General features: G+C 51.8%; 1 protein-coding gene across 2 annotated transcripts in view; it reads right to left on the bottom strand.

Annotated features, from left to right (window-relative positions):
- Positions 1-26,755, bottom strand: part of ACO2 (aconitase 2) — a 61,119-nt gene that overhangs the window by 8,011 nt on the left and 26,353 nt on the right. Inside the window, exons 2-9 of one of the 2 annotated variants that reach the window (XM_063662959.1) lie at positions 21,006-21,142; positions 12,928-13,186; positions 8,976-9,068; positions 5,464-5,628; positions 5,088-5,238; positions 3,382-3,486; positions 2,439-2,530; positions 717-822 (exon numbers count right to left, since the gene is read on the bottom strand). In XM_063662959.1, the coding sequence (XP_063519029.1) occupies positions 717-822; positions 2,439-2,530; positions 3,382-3,486; positions 5,088-5,238; positions 5,464-5,628; positions 8,976-9,068; positions 12,928-13,186; positions 21,006-21,142 (1,108 nt within the window). The remainder of the gene's footprint in view (positions 1-716; positions 823-2,438; positions 2,531-3,381; positions 3,487-5,087; positions 5,239-5,463; positions 5,629-8,975; positions 9,069-12,927; positions 13,187-21,005; positions 21,143-26,755) is intronic. The other variant, XM_054469927.2, reaches the window with a different exon arrangement.

Below are 26,755 nucleotides of genomic sequence, written 5' to 3'. Positions count from 1 at the left end.
CTCTGTTGCCCAGGCTGGAATGCAGTGGTACCATCTCGGCTCACTGTAGCCTTGACCTCCAGGACTCAAGTGATCCTCCCACCTTAGCCTCCTAAGTAGTTAGGACTATAGGCATGCGCCTCCACACCTGGCCAATTTTTTTTTTTTTTCTGAGATGGAGCCTCGCTCTGTCACCCAGGCTGGAGTGCAGTGGCACAATCTCGGTTCATTGCAACCTCCGCCTCCCGGGTTCAAGCGATTCTCCTGCCTCAGCCTCCCAAGTAGCTGAGACTACAGGTGCATGGCACCACCCCCGGCTAATGTTTTGTATTTTTAGTAGAGACGGGGTTTCACCGTGTTAGCCAGGATGGTCTCGATCTCCTGACCTCATGATCCACCCGTCTCAGCCTCCCAACGTGGTGGGATTACAGGCGTGAGCCACTGCCCCCGGCCAATTTTTGCATTTTCTTTTAAGAGAGGGGGTTTTTCTATGTTGCCCAGGCTGGTCTTGAACCCCTAGGCTCAAGTAATCCACCTGCCTTGGCCTCCCGAAATGCTGGAATTTCAAGCATGAGCCACCACTTCTGGCCGAAAAAGTAATTTTTCAATAATAAACCCATTCCAGAAACTGCCCACCTTAGAAAGTGCCACACAGTAGGCATAGGTGATTGTCTACAGCCCTGGGCAGAGCCACTGGCCCTGAGACCTGCTAAACAGATGGGGTGGGAGGTGCTCACCCACTCGGATGTCCAGAGGCCATCCTTCCTTCTCTGCCACCTTGCCCACTTCTGCCACAGGGTGAGCCAGGTCAGGGGTGAAGGGCCCATTGATGTGTGGCTTCAGCTGAAGAAACAAACATGCAAGGAGAAGAAAGAAAGGAGGGAAGAAACCTTGAAGCAGGGACAGCCTCTTTCACTGCCTCACCACGTCCCCACAGAGAGGCCAACGACTTTCTCTTGACTGAAACCTCATCACAGGGAAGAACTGAGCAGTCGGCTCTGCACACACCCGCTCCCGGGCTCCCTCCAGCCCTGCAAGGCTGGGCTCAGCTCTGCTCTGCAGATGAAGGAACTGAAGCTCAGAAGTGACATGTTGTGCTCGAAGTCACACAACTAGGAGACAGCAGAGGCATGGAACGGATCAAGGCTGTTAGCTTCCTAAGTTCATTATCTCCCATTCGATGTTGCTTTTGGAATCTTCCTTTTTTTTTTTTTTGAGACGGAGTCTCGCTCTGTTGCCCAGGCTGGAGTGCAGTGGCGCGATCTTGGCTCGCTGCAGCCCCCGCTTCCCGGGTTCACACCATTCTTCTGCCTCAGCCTCCCAAGTAGCTGGGACTACAGGCGCCCGCCACCACGTCTGGCTAATTTTTTTGTATTTTTTTAGTAGAGACAGGGTTTCATCACATTAGCCAGGATGGTCTCAATCTCCTGACCTCGTGATCCGCCCGCCTCGGCCTCCCAAAGTGCTGGGATTACAGGCGTGAGCCACCACGCCTGGCCGCTTTTGGAATCTTATGACAAAAACGGACTTAAGGCCAGATGCTTTACATGTCATAATCATCAGTAAATGGAGGCACTCAGCTACGTGCCCAGCATGCAGTAAACGTCTATCAGTGTTAGTTACATGAATTCATTCAATCCTCATGACTGCTGTAGGTTCCACATGTGATGGAGCAAGGGGCCTACAGAAGCTAAGTGGGTGACCAAGGCCACACAACCTAAGTGGCAGAGCCGAGGTGTGAACTCCTGCAGACGGGATCCTCCAGCCTGCCCTTCCTCTGGCTCTGCAAACACCTGCTCTGATCTGTGGGTCTCAGGGTACCTAACCCTGCTGGGATTTGCCCTCTGAACTCAGATAACAAAAACCCTTCAGGGTGAAACCTTGGCTTCTCCTAAAGCTGAGCTGGTGGCAAACTGACATCCACTTCTGGTTCAGCAGCCAGAGCTACCTCTGCTCCCCCCATGGCTGTGTCTCCCCCCTCCCCACCCGCCCGCTGCAGGCTGCTTCAGGAAGCAGTTTGCAGGAACACTGGGGACCCAGGGGCCCATGAGTCACCCTGAGGTTTTTTTTTGTTTTGTTTTGTTTTTGAGACAGTGTCACTCTGTCGCCCACGCTGGAGTGCAGTGGTGCAATCTCGGCTGACTGCAACCTCTGCATCCCGGGTTCAAGCAATTCTCTTGCCTCAGCCTCCTGAGTAGCTGGGATTATAGGCACATGGCACTATGCCCAGCTAATTTTTGTATTTTTTTTTTTTTTTTTTAGTAGAGACGGGGTTTCACTATGTTGGACAGGCTGGTCTTGAACTGCTGACCTCAACTGACCCACCCGCCTTGGCCTCCTAAAGTGCTGGGATTACAGCTGTGAGCCACCGCCCGGCCCTCAATGAGTATTTAGGCAGGACCCGCCCTGCTCCCCACTACTCTCAGAAACTTCTTGAACCCAATTAATTGTCTCCTCACCTCACTGAGGTTAATTTCAATTAGTTGGTCATAATGGCAGCCAGGGTCAGGTACCAAGTGATCCTTGAATTCATCAGCTAGATTGGCAATGTCTGAAATCAACAAGGGACAGGGATGGAGCACGTGAAACAGAAACTGTTCTTGAGAGTTCACTCACCACCCACCTGAGCACCTGCCAAACACCAGGCCCACCCTGGGCACTGACTAGGCCAATGAAGAAAACCAAGGCTGCTGTCCCTGCCCTTAACAGAGCTCACACCCTAGTGCAGGAGCTGTCAGGGACACGGAGACACAGAGGAGGAGCACCAGCTAAGGTTCAGAGCCGGGGAGGGTGTCCTGGAAGTGAAGAGCTGGGTTTTGAAGAAGCAGTCATTCAATAAGGAAAGGGAAGAGCCTTCCAAGGATTCCACGTGCTTATGGCTCTCCCCATGGCCCCTGGTCTCTGGCTCCTCGTTCACTCCCGCAACGCACCACCCTTCACAGGTGCCAATGCCCTCTGAGCTCCAAAGAAGCCAGGCTAGAGCCTCAGGGAAGTTGTCAGGGGAGGCTGGGAAAGTGGTTCTCCTTCCAAATGTTCCCCTGCTAGGTCAGGAATTATCAACAGAAGCGATCCCTGTCATTTCCGGAGTTTCCTGTAGGGGGCAGCAGGGACCAGGCTGAGAAGGGCGGGCATTCAGCCACCTTCCAAGGACAATGAAATGCCCATCCTGAGGTGGGGCTATCTTGAACTCAGACGCCAGGCCCTTTGAGAAGCTGAAGAGAGCTCCAGACACTCTACTCAGAAACATATTGCACCTCTTCAGGGCTTTCTCAGAGCCTCGGACGCCTGTCTGGAGACACTGGGTTAAGGACCCCTGCCCTACAGGGAAAGGCATAGCTCTGTCTTGGCGAGGAGCGGGAATGTGACTGTTCCACCCACACGGGCCTGCCCCTGCCAGCTCACCTGCCCGGCCGGTCTTGCTCAGGTACTTCTTCATCCTGTGGTTGTAAGGGAACACGGAAGTGGTGGCCCCAATTTCTGCACCCATGTTGCAGATTGTCGCCATGCCTGTGGAGCAACAGAGCCCCGGGCATTGGCTGGTGGCCGGGCCAGGGTCCCACGCACGTGCTACACGGCCACCTGCATCTTCACACCAGGGAGCTGCATTACGTCTCCCCCCACTCAGAGAGATGTGGTGACAGTGGGCCGACTCATCCCTTGAGGCCCTGGGTAAAAACCTGGGCCAGTGAGGGGAGGCCATGGGGATCAGAGCTCAGGGCCCCAGCTCACGGTGGCTGCTGGGTAGAATGAAGAGGACTCAGGTGAAGATTCAGCCCCGACACACTGAGCTGCGAGCTTGGGGTCTGACTGTCACTCAAGAGACTGAACAGGCACCACGTACTGTAGGCTGACCTGACCGGTCACTGCCCAGTTGCTATTCTTTTTGGCAGGGGAGGAACTGGCTCAGAGAGATTCAAGGTCATGCCATAAAGCACATAAAGGTAGATGCTGGCATTTGGATCTTGGTCTGTCTGCCTGGTGGCCCGCCCTCCTTCAGCCATACCATGGTGGAGACATTTTTCTATGTCTCAAGTTTTCCAGTGATGGAGGCCGAGGTGGGTGGATCACCTGAGGTCAGGAGTTTGAGACCAGCCTAGCCAACATGGTGAAACCCCGTCTCTACTGAAAAAAAATACAAAAAAATTAGCCAGGCATCATGGTACACACCTGTAATCCCAGCTACTCAGGAGGCTGAGACCGAAGAATTGCTCGAACCCAGGAGGCGGAGGTTGTAGTGAGCCGATATTGCACCACTGCATTCCAGCCTGGGCGACAGAGTTAGACTCCATCTCAAAAAGCAAAAACAAAAACAAAAAAACCGGAAATGGTACACACTGTCTGGACCACAAAGCATCACAGAACTGGTGGGGCTCACAGGTACTGCAGCTGCTACCAGGCCACCTGCCTCAGAAGCCATTAGGACGGAGGTATGGGCCTGTTACCAACGTCCTGACTGAGCAGTCCCGTGGCAGGAGTGAACCCCCATCACTGCAGGGGAACCAGAGTTCTGCAGGGCTGCCGGGGAGCCCAGGCAGGCACCTGGGAAGTCTGGACTGTTCCAAGTATCCCTGGCTTTCTGAGGGCCAGGCATCGAGGCCAAGTCACCAGGAGTGACAGGCAGGGAGCAGCTGGCTCCTACCTGGTCTTGGAGGTGGACAGGCACCGATCTCTAATCCAAGGGAAGTGAGTGAGGCTCGAACTTCAGCCAACAGAGGATGTGGGCCTGAGGCTGCTTCATGAATGAAGCCCTGGCTCTGCCCATTCCCACCACTGTCTCTGTCCTCTCTGGATTCGTCTAGATCACCCAAGGTGGCCTAGTGCTATGGCCTGGGCCCAGCAGCAGAAGCTGACTTGGCGCCTGTGTGTGGCCACAGGAAGTCACTGGCAGCCTTGATGGGTATCTCAATCTCTTCATCTGTTTAATGAGGGTGTGGACTAGACAATCTCTAATGGTGTCTCCAATTTTCCTTCTACCTCTGTCTATCTCAAGTCCTCAAACGGAACAGACAGATTCTCAAGTGAAGGCCATTCACCCCTTCTACTCCCAACTGGAGACCCATCAGGCCCAGCACAGGGTAGGGGCCACGTTGCCTGGCCGCCTTCCTCACCAGTGCAGGAGATGGAGTCTACACCAGGCCCGTGGTATTCCATGATTGCACCTGTGCCACCTTTCACCGTGAGGATGCCTGCCACCTTCAGGATCACATCTTTGGGTGAGGACCAACCGGAAAGAGAGCCCGTCAGCTTCACACCAATCACCTGGACAGCAGGGGGCGAGGAGGCTGTCAAAGGCCCTGTGTGCCTGTGCCAGCCACGAAGTCAGGATGGCCCTGCTGCCATTCCCATTGCTGCTTATTGATCTCTGCCTCCCTCCCAGAAGATTCGAGTCTAACTTGTTCACTCTTCCCTCCTGGGTCCCACCGTCTTCCGTTCATCCCCAACAACCACCACCCCACAGCCAGCCCAGAATAAGTTCCTCCTCACCCTCACCTTGGGGCACTTCAGCTCCCAGGGGATCCCAGCCATGACATCCACAGCATCAGCACCCCCAACTCCAATGCAGATGCCCCCAAGGCCGCCACCATTGGGGGTGTGGGAGTCAGTGCCAATCAGAAGAACACCAGGGTACGCATAGTTTTCTAGAATAATCTGAAAAATAATCCAAGATGTTATATTTAGAAGCCCCCAACCGAGAATACCACAAAATGGCCCCACTGACCCTGGGCCTCCCAATCACGTCCAGCCACTCTCCCAGGATGGAACTGGTGGGAGCAGCCCCGTTTAATCCAGGCCGTCTCCAGGGTGGCCAAGAAGAGCCAGAGCCTTGGGAGACAGGTGGCCTGGGCCCTTGAATAGCTCTGATAGTTCCTGCTATATGTCTTGGGCCTTTGAATGCTGCCCCATGCCTCAGTTTCCTCATTTGTAGCACAGTAACCAAACACCCACACCACCATGACCCCAGGATGTGACAAGAACCAGAGAAACTGTCCTGTGATGGGCCTGGGCCGGCCTCATCCTAGGCGTGGAGCGTCCCCACCTGGCTTCTCATCGGAGTTGGCGATTCTTCCAGGAGCGGGCTCCAGCCCCAGAAGGCCTCTGAGGAAGAAGTCCTGGGGCCCCAGTGGGTGAACAAAGCTATGAACTTTTCCTCAGCTGCAAAGAATAGGTGATGCCTCATCCACTTCAGCATCTGGAGGTGGCTCTGAGAACCCATGTGACTTGCTCAAGGCGCGATGCCACCCTGCCTCATCACCCATCCCATTTCACGGTACTCCCTTCGCTGAGGCGCTCCTCCCAGCCGGGGGGAGCACTTCCCCCAAAACATTTGGTAAGAAAGGCAGCAGAGGTATACGCTCAACACCCAAGTGCGGCCCAGGCACCAGGCACCTGTGAGGCGCTGGCCCCCTGAAGCTGCACGACACTGCCTGGCAAGCTCTGAGCCAGGCGTCCTGTGTGCGGGTCTGAGGTCTGGCTCCACCATCTGCTAGTTGTTGTGGGACCGCGGACAAGTCACTTCTCTCCGAGCTCAGTTTCCCTATCGAGAAATAGCTAACAATCGTGCTCACATCACTGGTTCACTGATGACTGGATGAGATCCTGTCCATGAGGCACAGAATAGTGCCTGGGGGAAGCAACATTTTTATTTATTGTTTTGCAGCAAGAGCCTTCACCTGAGGTTCTGCCGCTCATCAGTCAGATGGAGTTAGTGCCCCACCCGGGGATGTGGGGAAGAACACATGAGACGAGAGGTGTGACAGGCTCTGTGGACTCTCAGGACCCACCAGTGCTCCCAGAAATCTTACAGAAACCCCCGGGCCTCTGCCTCAGGACAAGCATCTGCCCAGCAGACTCTAAGGTCCAAAGGTCTCATCTCTTGGGGATGCAGAGGGAAGACCTGGCTGTGAGGAACTGGCCAATGCTGCCATATACAAGGATTTAAGACTAGTACATCCCTAAAGAGCCTCAAGGTTGTAAAAGTTGGATCCATGAAGGCTGGGCACACAGAATTTGGGGTGGTCTACACGGCGTAGACACTTGTGGTCCACATTCAGGGGGAGAGGTCAGGCAGACATGAAGACTGCAGAAGGTGTCACAATGACGCTGGCCGTGACAGTGAGCTCCCCAGTCTGTGGGTGTGGCTGGACAGATGGGGGTGAGGGCTGGGAAGAAGGAGTAATGCCTAAAACTACACCTGGAAATTCAGCCATCCATCCACACAACACACACATACATTAAGGACCTATTCTGTACTGACCTGGTCCCAAACCCAGAGCTAGAGAGGAATAAATAAGCCACAGTCCCTGTCCCCACAGAGCACGTGATCCAGTGCAGAAGGCACTTGGCAGACGCTGGGAACATAATGTGAAGAGATCCCACAGAGGATCCCACTGGAAGCCACCGTGCCAGGCACGGGGAGGGCCGGGGAGGCTCCACAGAGGAACCAGAAAGCTGTGAAGTGGAGGAAGGTCTGCGAGCCAAGCGGGGCCAGGGCACTTCCCGGAGGGAAAGGGGTTCAGGTTTGGGTTGGACCTAGTGGACGGAGGCTGCTGACAACGTGACATCAAGGCGGGAAGAAAGTAAAGCTGCAAAGTACTCACGTGGCCTCTGGGCATTTTCTTTTTAAAGAAACAAACACACGAGGCTGTATGCTTAGCAGCTAGCCGGTGGCAGATGTGAGCTGCCATCACTCACGGCTCCAAACTTTGGCCCAGGAGCTGCCATAAAGGCCTGGGCATTTGTACTGAGGTAGAAAGGAAGACACCTGCATTGCAGTGCCCTTCGTAACAGGCCAAGGCTGGGTCCACCTGACTCCCTAACCCTGCTGAAGAGAGGGGCTTTCTAGTCCCCACAGGCCACTGCAAATGGCCATTCCACGCAGCCCCTTCCTGGCAAGAATGACGGTTGGGCAGGGCAGAGGAGTGATCCCCTGCTGGCTCTGGTTTCAGAGCGGGGCGGTGCTGGGAGCCCATGCGGCGTCAGATTACAGCCTGACTCAGCACATCCTGAGGAGGCCCGGACAGTGAGGTCTGGGATGGAGGTGGGGGGAAGGGCCACCTTGCAAAGGTGCGAAGAGGCAGGTTCCATGCATACAGGGTGGATGTAAATGGACACAAACTAGGTCAGTGGTCCCTAACAGTGCCCTTAGAAGAATAGGAAGCACCCACCTCCCCAGGATATACACGTTCACACTTGCACTTCCAGAGACAAAACTGTCCAACTGTCCACCAAAAGAAGATCCATCCTTGGGACACCTCAGAAGAGCCCCTGGCCGACATGGCCACATGACCTATGGTACCTCCACCCTACAGAACACCACAAAGGAGCCAAAAAGAAACCCGAGGAGCGCCACGTGCAGACGCAGAAAGAGCTCTGGGGGCGAGGGAGGCGGCAGAGCAGCACGGTGGCATGGGGCACTCGCTCCAGACCAGCCCTCCTGCCCACAGGTCCTGGCTCCACAGCAAGCCAGCTAGGTGTCCCTGGGCAAGAACGTTAACATTTCTGTGCCTCAGTTGTCTCCTCTGTAGGGTGTGGATAGTAAAAGCACCTACCTCACAGGGCATGGCGAATATCTTTCAAGTGCTCAGCCTAGTACCTGAGACACAGTATGGGCTCATCAAATGTCAGCAACGCATGCCACAAGGGGTGACACTTGTGAAAAAAAACAAAATAATACCATGTTCTGTATGAGAGTTTACGGGAATAGAGATGCTTGAGTACACGCCCAGAAGACAATGTGGAAAGAAACATGTCGCACTTAAAATGCTGGTTACCTGGGTGGTTAGGAGGGATTATTTTAACTTCTCACCCAGAAAATGAGAAAGTATAATGACATAATGCAAATCAGTTTCAAAACAAAGGAAGAAGAGCATAAGAGCTGATGGAGATGTCATCCAGTTCCCTTCAGCCCCCCTGGGCCTCGAACCCCCTCCCCCCATAGGCCTGGAACATACTCTCTGGCTTCGGCCCTTGGGACGGCAGGCTGAGCCCAGCTTTACCTGGTGAATGATTCCAGATCCAGGCTTCCAGAAGCCCACGCCATATTTGGCACCTGCAGTTGCCAGGAAATTATAAACTTCCTGGTTGATGTCCTATTGAGACAAATCAATAATTGGGCATTAGCAACATGGTTTGTGTCCAGGTGACCCTCACCAAGCCCTCCCCACCCCACCAGCCTCCTTCTGACTCTGAAATGCTGGCACTGGAGACAGGCCCTCTCTTAGAGACCTTCTAAAAATAATTCCAAAGAGCTTGGATGGCCCAGTCTCCACTAGCAGTGCCAGAGAGAAGGACAGGGGAGCAGAGATGGAGCCCCAGTTCTGTGACACCTGGCCAGGGTGGTGGGTCTGGAACAAGTCCCTGCCCTGGTCTGGGTCTCAGTTTCCTTATCTGGAGAAGGGACTGGTCTAAATAATTGCCAAGAGTGCCTGTGGCACTCAAGTCCCCAGCCGAGGCCAGCAGTGCAGAGGCAGGCCCTGGCCTAGGTGCAGTGGCTGGGTGCAGTGGCTCACGCCTGTAATCCCAACACTTTGCGAGGCTGAAGCAGGCAGATCATTTGAGGTCAGGAGTTCAAGACCAGCCTGGCCAACATGGCGAAACCCTGTCTCTACTAAAAATACAAAAATTAGCCAGGCGTGGTAGCGCACACCTGTAATTCCAGTTACTTGGGAGGCTGAGGCACGAGAATTGGTTGAACCTGGGAGACAAAGGGTGCAGTGAGCCAAGATCATGCCACTGCACTCCAGCCTACGAGACAGAGCGAGACTGTCTCAAAAAATAAAAATAAGAATAAAATAAATAAAAATTAGCTGTGCACCTGTGGTCCCAGCTACTTGGGGGCCGAGGCAGGAAGATCACTTGAGCCCAGGAGTTCAAGGCTACAATGAGCCGAGATCGCACCACTACACTCCAGCCTGAGTGACAGGGCAAGACCCTGTCTCAAAACAAAACAAAACAAAACAAAAAGCCCCGAGGCTTTTTTTGAAATAACTTGCTGGAGATCCCAGGCTTAGCCGACACCTAAGAGAGCCCCCTGGACTGGTGTCTGACTGTCGGAAGTGCTGAATTCTTGGTAATGTGTTTGATGGGCCCAAATGGAAGGCTGTCGAATGGCCCACTGTTCTGAAAAGGAGGTTTCAGCAAAACGAAATGATGACATGGGCTGTAGCCATCCTGCCTGTAATCTGAAGGAAGCTTCCTTGAGGGACAGGGAAGGGCCCACCGCACAGCAGATGTGAGGCCAGGGTTTACCTGGAAGACATGGGAGGTCCCTGTGTGGGGTGAGTGAGACTGACCCCAGTAACAAAAGGGTGGGATTCTGGTGGACTCTACTGAGTCTCAAAGGAGGAACTAGGAAATGGGACCTGCCAGCCTCTGGCATGGGAGAGCGATGCTTCAGAGAAGGGACCCCAGCCAGTGCCCTCAGACCTTTGATAAGATACACTCAAACCACACCCCGCTTCACTGAAACTCCAGACCAGTGTGTGTCCTCTGAAGGCCCACTGGGTTCCCCCAGGTAAGAGAATGGCAAAGAACGTGGGTTTCCAGAGCAGTCTCTTTCCAATTAATAATTAATACATCAGCTTTTTCATTTACAAATTGGTCACTTATGAAATTGGTATCCAGGACAGGAGGCTGTGGTCGTGTCTGGGCGCACGTGACCTGTGGTCGTGTCTGGGCGCATGTGACTGTACATCTGTGTTAAGTGTGAGGAAGGGGTGTGGGAGGACCCCAGACTGGTGCCAGAGTCTCGGCCTGGACTCAGCCTGGATCCGTCTCTGGATCTGTGACCCTAGACAGGTCACTGCCTCTCTGAGCCCTAGCCAGAGGGACACTTTACAATTACACGTAAAAATGACCATATTCTAGGCCGGGCGTGGTGGCTCACACCTGTAATCCCAGCACTTTGGGAGGCCGAGGTGGGTGGATCACCTGAGGTCAGGAGTTTGAAACCAGCCTGGCCAACGTGGTGAAACCCTGTCTCTAGTAAAAATACAAAAATTAGCCAGGTATGGTGGTGGGTGCCTGTAATCCCAGCTACTCAGGAGGCTGAGGCATGAGAATCGCTTGAACCCAGGAGGCGGAGGTTGCAGTGAGCGGAGGTTGCAGTGAGCCGAGATTGTGTGTCACTGCACTCCAGCCTGGGGGATAGAGCAAGATTCTGTCTCAAAAAAAAAAAAAGACCATATTCTTTCCCCACTTAAACCGCTCTAGGACTCTGAGGATGGTAACCATAGCGTTCCCACAGCCCTCGAGTTCCTGGCTGCCCTGCCCACCTCATACCACCCGCTCTTCCAAACACAGCGAACTCCAGCACTACAGGTCCCCTCTCACTTCCACAAAAGCATCAAGTTTCTTCCTGGCTCAAGGTCTTTGCAAATGCTGTTCTTTCTAGCATGTTCTTCCTCCAGTCAATGCAACTCATATGTTCAGTCCTCAGGTTATCTGTCACATCCTCAAAGAAGCTCTCTCTTTCCCCCAGCATCTAAATTAGACCTCTTTTTTTATACTGACCAAGTCCCGCACTTTCCCTTCCTAACACATACCCAGATCTGCAGTTACCTACCTCAGCCATTGTTTAGCGTCCACACCCACAAGCAGACCCCTGAAGGCAGGGCCCCTGCCTGACTTGTTCACACTGAACCTCAGTACCCAGCCCAGTGCCTGGCACATAAAGAATGTTCAATTTGTTGAACGCATGAGGGAATGAGCTCTGAATCCTATGACTGTGAATCTCATCTCCAGAAGATTGACTCTGAGCCCATAAAGCAAGCAGAAAGCCAGCCCCAGAAGGTAGTAGCCCTGCTGTGGTCAGCTGTCCCCAGGGCTGAAGAGGACCCACGTTCCTGGCCATGCGCAGCTCCCGGCACTGTGGGAGCTCCTGTAACATTACCGCCACCAGTGTTGTTGCTAATGTGGAAACCGCCGGCCGGCGGGCAGGACTGTCCTTTCAGCTGAGTGGAAAGAGCCACTGTGGAGCCAGGATACCACCAGGGGGCAGGGTGAAAGAGAGGGCCTGAGTGAGAGTGCCGCCCTGAGTGTTTCCCATGGGGCTGGGAGGCTTTGAGCCATGCTGACCCTGGGAGCCGGAGCACTTTCAATCACATGCCCACAGGCCGCAGCCCTGCCAGCATTCAGCTCCTGCCAACGCCCCTCCCCGTGAGGGGGACCCACTCCCACTGCAGGGGCCGGAGAGTGGGGAGGCCCAGAGCTGGGAGAGAGAGGCCCGCTGTTGCCAAGAGCAGGCTGACACAAAGGTCCCACAAGCCGAGCCTGGGAGAAGGAGCAGGAACTCAATTTCATAGAAGGGTGGGGGAGAAGCCTTCAGCGTGGCATACAGCCACCCCCATGTAGTTAAGAAAAACTCACAGAAGAATGGCCCCCAAAGGAGGCTCCTCAGTGACAGAGCACCAGAGTGGGAGCCAGGATCAGCACTGAGCCCTAATCGTGCCCTCATGTAGTTACAGAACTCAAGTATGATGCCACTGCCGCCTCAAATTTACAAATAGTGACCCTAGCACGACTACCTCCCGGACAGGGTCCTTGAAGGGTCAGAGGAGAGCAGGAGTGGGTACAAATGGGATGCTGGCAAACTATGCTAAGATGAGCCCCTCACTGCTCAGGCAGACAGGGAGGCCTGCATGGCCCCTTCCAGAGCACCTGGCAGGATCCACATCATCTTCCAACGGGACAGAAAAAAGACCTGCAGTGTGATAAGGTCAAGGATGATTTTTACTTTCTTTAGGCTTCCTCTGTATTTTTTAACATAATGAGCAAGTGGTATTTTTAGAAAGAGAAAAAAGCAAAATCAAGTTTTAAAAGCAGACCAATCCAAAGAGTTGTGAGAATTTGGAGGCAATGCCCTGGTTTGCTCCAGTGTGAGGGTGAGGCCTCTCGCCCAGTCTTGCCCACTTGCCCGCCCCCAAGGGCACTTGCGCACCTTCCGCTTACCTTGGCCCGGCGCAGGTCTTTCTCACCCCCAACCTGGGCCTCAATCAGATGGTCACAGTGGATGGTGGACGGCACGGCCACCTTGGGCAGCCCGCTGCTGATGAACTGGAGCATGGCCATCTGGGCCGTCGCATCCTGCATGGCCACACGGTCCGGCCGCAGCCGCAGGTATGACTTGCCCCGCTCGATTTCCTGGCTGGTGGGGTCATCCAGGTGTCCATACACGATCTTCTCCGAGAGGGTCAGCGGCCGGTTCAATCTGTGGGGAGAAGAGCAAAAGGGTGGCCTGGTGCCAGCTGCACGGCCTCCTCCCGCCCTGCCTCTCCCTCTCAGTCCATGTGGCAACCTCAACAGTGGCCAGGGACAGGGAGCCTCAACTCAGGACCTCAACGTTCCACTTGGGTGGGGACTGCTGGGTCCTGCTCACTGCGCCACCTCCTCACCTCCCGCAGCACCTGGCACTTGTTAGGTGCTCCACAATTACTTGATGAGTAAGTGAATCACAACATCACAAGAGGGCAGCGCTGGTTCTTTTCAAAGGATCCTGGCTTTCCCAGCATCGTAATTCTTACTAAGTCCCCGCAACATGCATATCTCATCATTCCTGCCATTTAACAACAACAACCAAGAAACAGGCTCAGCAGAGTGACCAAGTTCACAGCTAGATTTTGCTACTTCCCTCTGCGCCCTCAGCCCCACTAAGGCACAGGGAATCAGGACCAGCATCCCCTTCACCTGTCCAACCTGTCCGCCATCCACAACCCTCCACACCTCAGGCCTGGGATGCCTGGCTACCCAACTATGACGCTAAGGCTTTGCCCATTAGCTCCAGACATAGACAGGAGTATCTGTCACTTTTCAGGAACAGAGACCCAGTCACTGCCACTGGCCTCTCACAGCTCCTCCTCTTCCTAGACCCCATTTCCCCAGAGGCCCCACCCCTCCCTTCCTCATCAGAGCCAAAATGGCAGTCCAAACCTGCCCTGGGGTCCGGCCCTGTCAGGACTCAACCGTCTTCTCCCCACAAGCCTCCCAGCCATCTAGACTGAGCTCTGCACGGGTCCAGTCTCCCTACCAGGCTCAACGTTCCGGCTGACTCCTGGCTGCACCCACACAACAGAGCAAAGGGGCTGTTGTGGCCGCCCTGCCTGCCACAATAGCCCCTTTCGGACCTCACGCTCTGCCCCCCAGAATTCTCAAAGCCTAGGCCAAGCTTGAGACTTCCTCCCTAGGGAGGAGCAGAGTTCGACCCACACCTGACAGGCTCTGTCCTATTGTTTGAGGCCAAGAAAAGTTTCAGACTGGGAGTCAGAAGCTCTGAGTTTAACACTAACCTGGGGGCCTGGTGTGGTGGCTCACGCCTGTAATCCTAGCATTTTGGGAGACCAAAGCAGGAGGATCACTTGAGGCCAGTTCAAGATCAGCCTGGGCAACAGAGTGAGACCTTGTCTCTATAAAAAACAAAATGAGGCCAGGCGCGGTGGCTCATGCCTGTAATCCCAGCACTTTGGGAGGCCGAGATGGGCGGATCATGAGGTCAGGAGATCGAGACCATCCTGGCTAACACGGTGAAACCCTGTCTCTACTAAAAATACAAAAAAATTAGCCGGGTGTGGTGGCGGGTGCCTGTAGTCCCAGCTACTTGGGAGGCTGAGGCAGGAGAATGGCATGAACCCAGGAGGCGGAGCTTGCAGTGAGCTGAGACAGCGCCACTGCACTCCAGCCTGGGCGACGGAGCAAGACTCCATCTCTGAAAAAAAAAAAAAAAAGAATGAGCCAGGCAGGGTGATGCGTGCTTGTAGTCCCAACTACGCAGGAGGCTGAGGCGGGAGGATCACTTAAGCCCAGGAGATCAAGGCTGCAGTGAGCCGTGATCACACCACTGCACTCCAGCTTGAGCAACAGAGCGAGATGCTGTCTCTAATAAAAACAAACAAACAAACAAAACCAAAAAAGCCCAAACCTGACCTATTACTGAAGCCGCTATTTAACAAGATAAGCAACTGCTTTCCTCAGCTCAGCCAGCCCATCTCTAAATACCAGGGCTTGCGCTGGGATGAGATAACAGGTTCCACTTCTATAGCGCTTCATTTTTAAACAGCTTCAAACAGCGGTATAATTGGCATACAATAAACTGCATATTTAAGGTATACAATTTGCTAAGTTTGCTGTATACACCTGTGAAACCAGCACCACAATCAAGATACTAACCATCTCTCCTTCAAGTTTCCCCACCCCTTGGTAACTCCCTCCCACCCCTTTGCCACCACTGCTTTCTGTCACTAGAGACCAGCATTATTGTAGCATTTACTTTCGGCTCAGCATTATCCTAAGTATTTTCATGTATAAAACTCATTTTATCCTCCAGCACAGATGAGGAAGCTGCAGCACAGGCGGACAGAGTAGCTTTGCTCCAGACGACAAAGCCAGTGAGGGGCACAGCTGGACCATGAAGAGGCAGCAGTGTGGCCCTACGGCTGTGCTCCTGACGCTAATCTACCTGGTCTCTCCACACCTGGAACCTGGAATGGGGCCAGCACATGGTGAATGTTCCATTTTCATTATTATTATTATTATTATTATTATATTTTGAGACAGGGTCTTGCTCTGTCAGCCAGGCTGGAGTGTAGTGGCACAATCGTAGCTCACTGCAGCCTCAACCTTTCAGGCTCGTGCAATCCTCCCACCTCAGCCTCTGAGTAACTGGGATTATAGGCACGTACCGCCACACTGGCTAATTTTATTTATTTATTTTATTTTTGTAGAAATGGGTTTTCACTATATTGACCAGGCTGGTCTTGAACTCCTAGGCTCATGTGATCTTCCCGAAGAGCTGGGATTACAGGTGTGAGCCACCTCGTCCTTTCTCAGTTGTCATTATTGTTATCATCAATATGCATTCTGAGAAGACAGAGAAACTTCCTTCTGCAAGCTGGGTTCCAGTCCCTCACCCCCAAGTTTACCCAACCTCTTCAAAGTAAGAGTTCCCGGCTGGGTGTGGTGGCTCAAGATTGTCATCCTAGCACTTTAGGAGGCCGAGGCAGACAGATCACTTGAGTCCAGGAGTTTGAGACTAGCCTGGGCAACATGGCAAAACTGCACCTCTACAAAAAACATAAAAAGAAGCCAGGCATGGTGGCATGTGCCTATAGTCCCAGATACTGGGAAGGCTGAGGTGGGAAGATGGATTGACCCCAGAAGGTCAAGGCTGCAGTGAGCCATGATCGAACCACTGCAATCCAGCCTGGGTAACAGAGCAAGATCCTACCTCAAAAAAAAAAAAAAAAAAAGTTCCCTAAGGTGCTGGATATGCTGGCAACAGCAGACCAACTGGCGACTCTGAGCATCTCTACAAATAAAAATAGCACTAGCCTGAGGTACAGCCTGCGCCGATTTCAGCAGCACCGCCAAGGCTGGTATATGGGCAATGACTCACAGCCCCTCCTTCTGGGCCCCGAGGGAGACAAAAAATAGCACATGGGCTTAAAAACCCAAGACCTTGGAAGCAAATGATTGAAGCTATATAAAAAAGCTCAACAATGCTGACGCTTTAGGATGGGTTCATCATTGAATGTCCCTGAGGATTAACTGAGGATGACAAAATGGGTCTTCGTATCCATCTGTCCCTCTGCTCTCCAGATGACACAGATCCAGTTCTCACGAACAGACTTAGACCCCTTCTGTTGGAGACACAAGGTGGAAGAGAAGTCGCCCAGCAAGTCCCCTGGCCTTCTAAAAAATTCTTAGAATAGAATGCTTTTTTTTTTTTTTTTGAGCCAGAGTCTCTTCCTCTGTCACCAGAGACACCACTCTGGCTGGAGTGCCGTGGCGTGGTCTCAGCTCACTGAGACATCCACCTCTTGGGTTCAAGCGGTTCTCCTACCTCAGCCTCCCGAGTAGCTGGGATTATAGGCGCTCGCCACCATGCCTGACTCATTTTTTTGTATTTTTAGTAGACACGGTGTTTCACCATGTTGGCCAGGCTGGTCTCAAACTCCTGGCCTTAAATGATCCGCCTGCCTCGGCCTCCCAAAGTGCCAGGATTACAGGCGTGGGCTACCACACCTGGCTAGAATATAATTATTTTTAGCATAACCTCACCTCTGCCCTCTTTCTCCATGTCAGGGTTTCTCAGCCAGGGCACTATCAACCTATTTGGGCCGGAGGATTCTTTTGTTGTGGGGCTGCCCTGTGCGCTGTAGGATGCTTGGTAGTATTCCTGGTTACCCATTGGGTAACAGTAAGCCCCAACCCCAGCCAAGTTACGACAACCAAAAATATCTCTAGACATCACCAAATGGGCCCTAGGGGACAAAACTGACCACCCCCCACCTTGTTGAGACCTGCTCTGTGGCAACAATGAAAACAGAGAACAGGCCAGGTGTGGTGGCTCACACCTGTCACCTTAGCACTTTGGGAGACTGAGGCGGGTGGATCACAAAGTCAGGAGATTGAGACCATCCTGGCTAACATGGTGAAACCCCGTCTCTACTAAAAATACAAAAATTAGCTGGGCGTGGTGGCGGGCGCCTGTAATCCCAGCTACTCTGGAGGCTGAGGCAGGAGAATCACTTGAACCCGGGAGGTAGAGGTTGCAGTGAGCCGAGATCGCGCCACTGTACTCCAGCCAGCCTGGGCAACAGAGCGAGACTCCGTTTCAAAAAAAAAGAAAACAGAGAACAATCCCCTTGTCTGTACTAATCTGGAAAATGTTAAAAGTTATTGGACTTTAAAAAAAAAAAAAGAAAAAAGTTATTGGACTTTTCTGGTTGCAAAGCAAGGTTGGAATAAAAGTAAGCAAGGGAAAATATTGTTGTAGTTGTCAATTTTAATGATAACATTAAAACTAAAAAACTCCCAGTGCCTTAAAGGGTATTTTGTTGTTGTTATTAATTGTTTAATGCAAAAACTAAACGGTGAATAATATTCTGTTGTCAAGTTATCTCAAAGCGAACCTCTTGCTGGGCACAGTGGCTCAGGCCTGTAATCCCAACACTTTGGGAGACCAAAGGCAGGAGGATCACTTGAGCCCAGGAGTTCAAGACCAGCTTGGGCAGCCCCGTCTTTTAAATTTTTTTTGTATTAATTAAAAAAAAAAAAGCCAGGCGCAGTGGCTCACGCCTGTAATCCCAGCATTTTGGGAGGCTGAGGCAGGCGGATCACTTGAGGTCAGGAGTTTGAGACCAGCCTGGCCAACATGGTGAAACCCCCATCTTTACTAAAAATACAAAAATTACTTGGGCATGGTGATGCACACCTGTAATCCCAGCTACTCAGGAGGCTGAGGCAGGACAATCGCTTGAGCCTGGGAGGTGGAGGTTGCAGTGAGCCGAGATTGCGTGACTGCACTCCAGCCTGGGTGATAGAGTGAGACTCAGTCTAAAACAAAAACAAACAAAAACAACAACAAAACAAATCTCTATGACAGCTCTCCTTCACACCTGATGAAAGCAAGGTAGAAGTGTTTTACAGAGTAAAGAAAAATCTATCACTTTTCCACTGAGCAGCAGTCTGAGAGCTCCAAGAATAAATACAACGTCCTATATTGATGGGGACAGTGGTTCTTCGTCCTGACTGCACTATGGGACCTGCTGGGGAACGGGCCAGTGCTTCTCACATTTTGACAGGCACACAAATCCCTTGGGGATCCTGTTAAATGGCCAGTTCTGACTCAGTGGGTCTGGAGTGGGGTCTAAGATGCTGCAATTCTAACAAGCTCCTAGGTGATGCCAATGCTGCTGGCCCATGGACCACATTTTGAATAGCAATGCCTAGACCGCTTGAATCAGAATTGCTGGGAGTGGGGCCCAGGTGTCCATCATTTTTAAAGCTTCCCAGGTGATTCTAACATGGAGCCCAGAAGAAAGCCACAAGAACAAGCCCTGGAGTCACAGAGACCCAGGCTTGAGTGTGGAGTCAGTCACTCGATACATGTATGGCCTTAGGGTATTTCCCCAATCTGACTTTCAATTTTGTTACCTGCAGAATGGTGGGGGGCAGAGACGGAAAGTAACAACCTACAGGGGTTGTTGAGAACAGAAATAATGTATGTCAAGGACCCAGGTCAGACTGGACAACAAGGTGGGTACTTCTGTCACAGCCGTCCTTGACAAACAATAGGTCCTTTACTATAATTAGATGATGCTGTGCTGGAGGCTGGAGATCTAGATTAAGGAAGTCCCTACCCTTAAAACCGAAGTGGGGTTACCAGTAGATAGAAAGCAAAGTGGCATGAGAAAGGGAGTATGGGGTAGTGGTTAGAACATTGGAGGGTACAAAGACGAGACACCACCACTCATGCACTGCATGGCTGTGGGCAGGTTCCTTCTCCAGCTGAGCCTCAGCTGCCCAATGGCTAGACTCAGATTTGTTCTCTCCCAGGACCACCACTGTCAGTATCAAAGAAGCCACCAGGCAGGCAAGGGCACAGCCCCGTCTGCAGTTGTTCAGGTTCCAATCAATCAAAGCAAACCTCTATGACAGCTCTCCTTCATGCCTGATGAAGAGCAATGTGGAAGTGTGACAGTGCGGGCTGGTGTGCATTGCCAGCCCCGACTCCTCATCCTCTGTGGTACCTTATTCATCCTTTTGGTGGCAGCATCTAGCCCAGGACCTGGCACACAGGACAGCAGGGTGGAGCTGACTGCCATTTTACCAACTGAGGAAAATGAGGCCCAGAAAAAAGACATGCTCAAGATCCCACCTTAGGCCAGGCGCCGTGGCTCGCACCTGTAATCCCAGCACTTTGGGAGGCCTCAGTGGGAGAACAGTTTGAGCCCAGGAGTTCGAGATCGGTGGCAATACGGCGATGCCCCATCTCTACAAAAAATAAAAAGCTAGGTGAGCATGGTGGCTCAGGCCTGTGGCCCCAGGTACTCAGGAGGCTGAGGTGGTAGGATCACTCAAACCCAGGAGGTTGAGGTTGCAGTGAGCTGTGATCGTGCCACTACACTCCAGTGTGGGCAAGAGAGTGAGACCCTGTCTCAAAAAAAAAATAGTTCCAGCTGGGCACAGTGGCTCACACTTGTAATCCCAGCACTTTGGGAAGCTGAGGCGGGTGGATCACCTGAGGTCAGGAGTTTGAGACCAGCCTGGCCAACATGATGAAACCCCATCTCTACAAAAATACAAAAAATTAGCCAGGCATGGTGGTGCGTCCCTGTAGTCCCAGCTACTCGGGAGGCTGAGGTATGAGAATTGCTGGAACCTGGGAAGCGGAGGTTAGAGTGAGCCAAGACTGCACCACTGCACTCCAGCCTGGACCAGAGTGAGACTCTGTCTCAAAAAATAAAATAACATAACATAAAATCATAAAATAAAATAGGCCAGGCGCAGTGGCTTATGTCCATAATCCCAGGACTTTGGGAAGCCGAGGCAGGCAGATTGCTTGAGCTCAGGAATTCAAGACCAGCCTGGGCAACATGGCAAAACCCCATCTCTACTAAAACTACAAAAATCAGCCGGGTGTGGTGGCAGGTGCCTGTAATTACAGCTACTCAGGAAGCTGAGGCACAAGAATCGTTCCAACCTGGGAGGCAGAGGTTGCAGTGAGCCAAGATCGCACCACTGCACTCCAGTCTGGGCAACAGGGCAAGACTCTGCCTCAAATATTTATATATATATATCGATAAAATAAAAAGAAATAAAAAAAGGTCCCATCTTAGTTTATCTTCTGGGTCTCAGACCAGAGCTCTCCTCTGTGCCTGCGCACTGAAGAGGAAATAAGATGATTCTCCAGGCACTGGGCCCCGTGGCCTCCAGAGGGCAGGCCAAGGGTCAGCAGCCTGCCCTGAAAAGGTTGGGAGGTTCAGGTTATAGCACCAAAGTGTCCCTGAGACCTGGCTGTGGTTCACATCTAGAGGCTTCTTGATAACACAGACTCTCCCTTGGCAGAGAGGACGGAAGTTATACCACTGATCTGGAATGTCTTTCCTCAGCAGAAGCCTTTGTACTCTGAATACCTTGACCCTGCCACTATCACCAACCATCCTTCACGAAACACCTCCTTCTCTGCCTGACGGGGCAGGCAGCAGACACAATGCCCTTGAGCAGTCACAGCCTCCCATCTGCAGCCTTACCGTTTGCGAACAATGTTAATGTTCTTCTCTAGCAGGTCATAGTGGATGTACTCGTTGGGCTCAAAGTGGCTCATCGCCACCTTGGCCCGTTGGCACAGGACTGAGGCCACATGGTACTGCCGCACACCCAGAGCTTTCTGCAAGAAGAAACATGACAGCCACTGTCAATGGAGCACTTAGGAGAGTCCATCCCCGAGGGCAGCTCAGTATGGTGAAAAAAATCCACGAATTAAAGTGTCAAGAGCTGTTCAGTAACTGCAGCCTCAGCTTCCTCATCTGCAGGACAGGGATGACAAGGCAGCCACAAGGAACACAGCCTGGGGTAGGAAAAAAGTGCAAGGGACTTACAGGCAAAAATCGCTGGGATCAAAGTCAAGTTCTATCATGTAAGGTGTATCAATGTAAGAAAAGCCCTCATTGCCTAAAACACAGAGGAGATAGAAAATAGGGATATAACCAGCTCTGGTGATCACACGGGGTACTGGCAAGGTTAAATAAGACCATAAGTGAAAGTGCTCATTAAGGTGTAAAACACTATCCAAACCATAGCTATTAGTCTACCGCACTATAAGCTTCTTGAGGGTTGAGATCAAGCCTTATTTATCTTACTCATCTCTATGTCTGGACTACCTGGCACATACTGGAGATTCAACAAATATCCGTGGGTCAGAGGGAAGAATGAATGAGGAAAACCCTGTGCATGAGCTTTGGATGTTTCCTCATCCCTTCAAAAGGTGGTGCCTAACTCCCTTCCTTTTTTTTTTTTTTTTGAGACGGAGTCTCACTCTGTCGCCCAGGCGGGAGTGCAGTGGTGGGGTCTCGGCTCACTGAAACCGCCACCTCCTGAGTTCAAGCTTCAACTTCTCCTGCCTCAGCATCCCAGTAGCTGGGATTACAGGCACGCACCACCATGCCTGTCTAATTTTTGTATTTTTAGTAGAGACGGGGTTTCACCATGTTGGCCGGGCTGGTCTCAAACTCCTGACCTCAAGTGATCCATCCGCCTCGGCCTCCCAAAGTGCTGGGATTACAGGCATGAGCCACCGCGCCCAGCCATTACCCTCCCTTTTAATGTGTGGCGGACTTCTACTTTATAGAATGTGACAAGTGATGCTATGGGATTTCGAGACTAGGTCATAAGAAGAACATCTTCTGCCTGGCTTGCTCTCTCGGATTGCTCTGGGGTAAGACAGTCCCCATGTTGTTAAGCAATCCTGGGAGAGGCCCACCTAGACAGGAACAGAGGCCTCTTGTCAATAACCGGCACCACCTTGCCAGGTGTGAGTGAGCCACATCTTGCAAGCGAATGCTCCAGCCCCGGTTCAACCCATCAGATGGCTAGCCCCAGCTGACATCTTCACTACAACTTCTGGAGAGGCCCCAGGCCAGAAGCACCCAGCCAAGGCACTCCCAAATTCCTGGCCCACAAAAATATGAGATAAATGCTTGTTGTTGTTTTAAGCCTTTAAGTTTGGGGGCAATTTGTTACACAGCAATAAATAAATGATTGTTATGGTGGGATGTGTATTAGTTAATTTTTAACAGACAGTGTCTTGTTCTGTTGTCCAGGCTGGAGTGCAGGGGCAAGATCATACTTCCCTGCGGTCTGAAACTCCTGACTTCAAATGATCCTCCCATCTTAGCCTCCTCGGTAGCTGGGACTACAGGTGCACACTACTACACCCAATTATTTAATTAATTTATTTATTTACTTATTTTTGAGATGGAGTCTTGCTCTGTCGCCAGGCTAGAATGCAGTGGTGCAATCTCGGCTCACTGCAACCTCCGCCTCCCAGGTTCAAGCACTTCTCCTGCCTCAGCCTCCCGAGTAGCTGTGACTACAGGCACCCACCACCATGCCCAGCTAATTTTTGTATTTTTAATAGAGACAGGGTTTCACCATGTTAGCCAGGATGTTCTTGATCTCTTGAACTCGTGATCTGCCTGCCTCGGCCTCCCAATATTTTTCTTATTTTTTTTAAAGGGTAGTCTTGCTCTGTTACCCAGGTTGAAGTGCAGTGGCATGATCCTGGCTCACTGCAACCTCCACCTCCCGGGTTCAAGCAATTCTCCTGTCTCAGCCTCCCAAGTAGCTGGGACTACAGGTGCACACCGCCGCACTTTGCTAATTTTTGTATTTTTAGTAGAGATGCGGTTTCTACACATCGGTCAGGCTAGTCTTGAACTCCTGACCTCAGGTGATCCACCTGACTCGGCCTCCCAAAGTGCTAGGATTACAGGCGTGAGCCACTGCGCCCACCCTAATTCTTTTATGCTTATTTTTTGTAGCAATAGGGTCTCACTACATTGCCCAGGCTGATCCCAAACTCCTGGCCTCAAGCAATCCTCCCACCTCAGCCTCCCAAAGCAGAGATTACAGGCATGAGCCACTGTACCCGGCCTGTATTACTAAATCTTAAACTATGAATAACAACCTTCAAGGGTACCTTGTTACCAGAGAAGAATAATGAATCCAAAGAAATGACAACAAGAGGCCGGGTGCAGTAACTCACACCTGTAATCCCAGCACTTTGGGAGGACAAGGCAGGCAGATCACCTGAGGTCACGAATTTGAAACTAGCCTGGCCAACGTGGTGAAACCCCATCTCTAACTAAAAACACAAAAATTAGCCGGGCGTGGTGGCGGGCACCTATAATCCCAGCTACTCAGGAGGCTGAGGCAGGAGAATTGCTTGAACCCAGGGGGCAGAGGTTGCAGTGAGCCAAGATCACCCCACTTCACTCCAGCCTGGGTGACACAGCGAAACTCCATCTCAAAAAAACAAAAAAGAAAAGAAAAAAGAAATGACAGCAAGAAGGGAAGAGCTGCTTCCTTTCTAGGTGGTTGGTGTTCCTCGTCATACCTCGGGTAAGGGAAGAGGCAGAGCTGAAGCCACTGCCCCAGGCTCCCTTCTGTATGTCACCTGGATATATAATCCAAATGCTGTCAACCTCAGCACCTGAACCCAGTATGTACCCAGAGCAGCCATTCCCTGTTCGAGTCACCCAGCAATAAGAACAGGCCACATTCTGAAACAGCACCCCCGACCATCACCCATTCTGACCTCTCTATGGCGGGGCGATATCCCCAGTCCAGACTTCACATCCATTTGCCCTCAAGCTCAAACCTGACTGACGGCTCCTCACGGCCTGCCTCACTGGGTAGGTGCAAAGAACCCACCAATGACATGAAGTCAAAGGACCTTCCACAGTGCGTGTGCATAGGAAGAAGGTAGTACATTTCTGCTGCAGTGATAAACACTATCCCTATGACAGGGGGACGAGCCCAGTGCATGGGGTAGATGGAGTAGCAGAGCCCTGGGTTTAAGGATGGCCCCACAACTTACCGATCCTGGACAATTTAACCTCTCCAAGCAATCATTTCTTCACAGAGCTATTGTGAGGATCTGGAGAGATTATATAAAGTACTGAGTACATTTCCATGATTATTACCCTGTGCATTCCTAAGTGTACACACAGCTACCCCCACCATGTTCTTCACACAAATGAGAAACCATACAAGTTGTTCTGCAACTCATCTTTTTCTTTTTCTTTTTTTTTTTTGAGACGGGGTCTTGCTCTTATCGCCCAGGCTGGAGCGTAGTGGCACGATCTCAGCTCACGGCAACTTCTGCCTCCCAGGTTCAAGCAATTCTCCTGCCTCAGACTCCCAAGTAGCTGGGCACTACAGGCATGCACTACCACGCCCGGTTAATTTTTGTACTTTTTTGGTGGAGATGGGGTTTCACCACGTTGCCCAGGCTGGTCTCAAACTCCTGACCTCAAGTGATCCACCCACCTTGGCCTCCCAGAGTGCTGGGATTACAGGTGTGAGCCACCACACCTGGCCTGCAACTCATCTTTTTCATTTACTAACAAATCTCAGACATCTTTCCAATGTGAAATTACCAATCTGTTTATTTTTACAAATTAATTGCCCTAAGTTTCAGTTTCCTTAGAAATAAAAACAACTGTGGCTGAGCGCGGTGGCTCATGCCTGTAATCCCAGCACTTTGGGAGGCCAAGGTGGGCGGACCACGAGGTCAGGAGTTTGAGACCATCCTGGCTAACATGGTGAAACCCCGTCTCTACTACGGCGTGGTGGCGGGCACCTGTAGTCCCAGCTACTCGGAAGGCTGAGGCAGGAGAATGGCATGAAACCGGGAGGCAGAGCTTGCAGTGAGCCGAGATCACATCACTGCACTCCAGCAAATAGACTACATATCAATACCTGCAGATGGGCTTAAGAAATAATGCTGGAGCAGTGGCTCATGCCTGTAATCCTAGCACTTTCGGACTCAGGAAGATTGCTTGAGACCGGGAATTCAAGACCAACCTGGCCAACACAGCAAGACCTGTCAAAGACAAAATAGGCCAGGCACAGTGGCTCACACCTGTAATCCCAACACTTTGGGAGGCTGAGGCAGGAGGATCAATTGAGCCCAGGAGTTCAAGACCAGCCTGGGCAAGACAGCAAGACTTCATCTCTACAAAATAAAATAAAACATAAATTAGCTGAGCGTGGTGGCATACACCTATAGTCCCAGCTGCTCAAGAAGCTGAGGCAGGAGGATCACCTGAGCCCATGAGTTCCAGACTGCAGTGAGCTATGATCTTGCCACTGCACTCCAGCCTGTGAAACAGAGCAAGACCTTGTCTCAAAACGAAACAAAACAGGCTGGGCACGCTGACTCACGCCTATAATTCCAGCACTTTGAGAGGCTGAGGCAGGTGGATCACCTGAGGTCAGGAGTTAGAGACCAGCCTGGCCAACATGGTAAAACCTCATCTCTATTAAAAATACAAAAATTAGCAGGGTGTGGTGGCAGGCGCCTGTAATCCCAGCTACTCGGGAGGCTGAGGCAGGAGATCGCTTGAACCCAGGAGGCAGAGGTTGCAGTGAGCCGAGATCCCGCCATTGCACTCCAGCCTGGGTGACAGAGTGAGACTCTGTCTCAAAAAACAAAAAGGACAAAATTGTATGTTGATACAGAATACAGCCTGGCGCAGTGGCTCACACCTGTAATCCCAGCACTTTGGGAGGCCGAGGTAGGCGGATCACTTGAGGTCAGGAGTTCGAGACCAGCCTGACCAACGTGGTGAAACCCCATCTCTACTAAATATACAATATTAGCCGGACATGGTGGCGTACGACTATAATCCCAGCTACTCAGGAGGCTGAGGCAGGAGAATCACTTGAACCCAGGAGGTGGAGGTTGCAGTGAGCTGAGATCGCACCATTGCACTCTAGCCTAGGCAACAAGAGCGAAACTCCATCTCAAAAAAAAAAAAAAAGATACAGAATACAACTTATGGGTAAGGAAAGACTATGATGTGTCTAATATGAGACTAGCACAATGTGACACACCTGGAATATATTACATGGCCTAATCTTCACAGCCACCCAGTGAAGCGGCTCCTATGATTATCCTATTTTCCCACTCGGGAAACAGAGGCATGGAGGATGAACGACAAGGCCACACTGTAGGAAGCGGAATCCAAATCCAGCCTGACTGACCCACGTGCCTGCTGCTGCCCCAGGCAAGTCATTTAACTCCTTAAACCTCTGTGCTTAATGGAGATACACTTCACAGTGTTAAACACAAATGAAATCAGCTACACATTTCACCCTTAATCACCGTGCAGTTCTGCTTTCCAACTATGTGAAAGTGTATGTTCTCGACATCAGTGCTGTCCAAGAGGACTTCCTGCCCTGATGAACATGTTCTAGATCTGTGCTGTCTGGCGTG

Source organism: Pongo pygmaeus, chromosome 23, assembly GCF_028885625.2.
Source record: "Pongo pygmaeus isolate AG05252 chromosome 23, NHGRI_mPonPyg2-v2.0_pri, whole genome shotgun sequence".
Taxonomy (NCBI): domain Eukaryota; kingdom Metazoa; phylum Chordata; class Mammalia; order Primates; family Hominidae; genus Pongo; species Pongo pygmaeus.
Note: the sequence above shows the minus strand (reverse complement) of the source record. Positions and strands in the feature narration are given on the sequence as shown.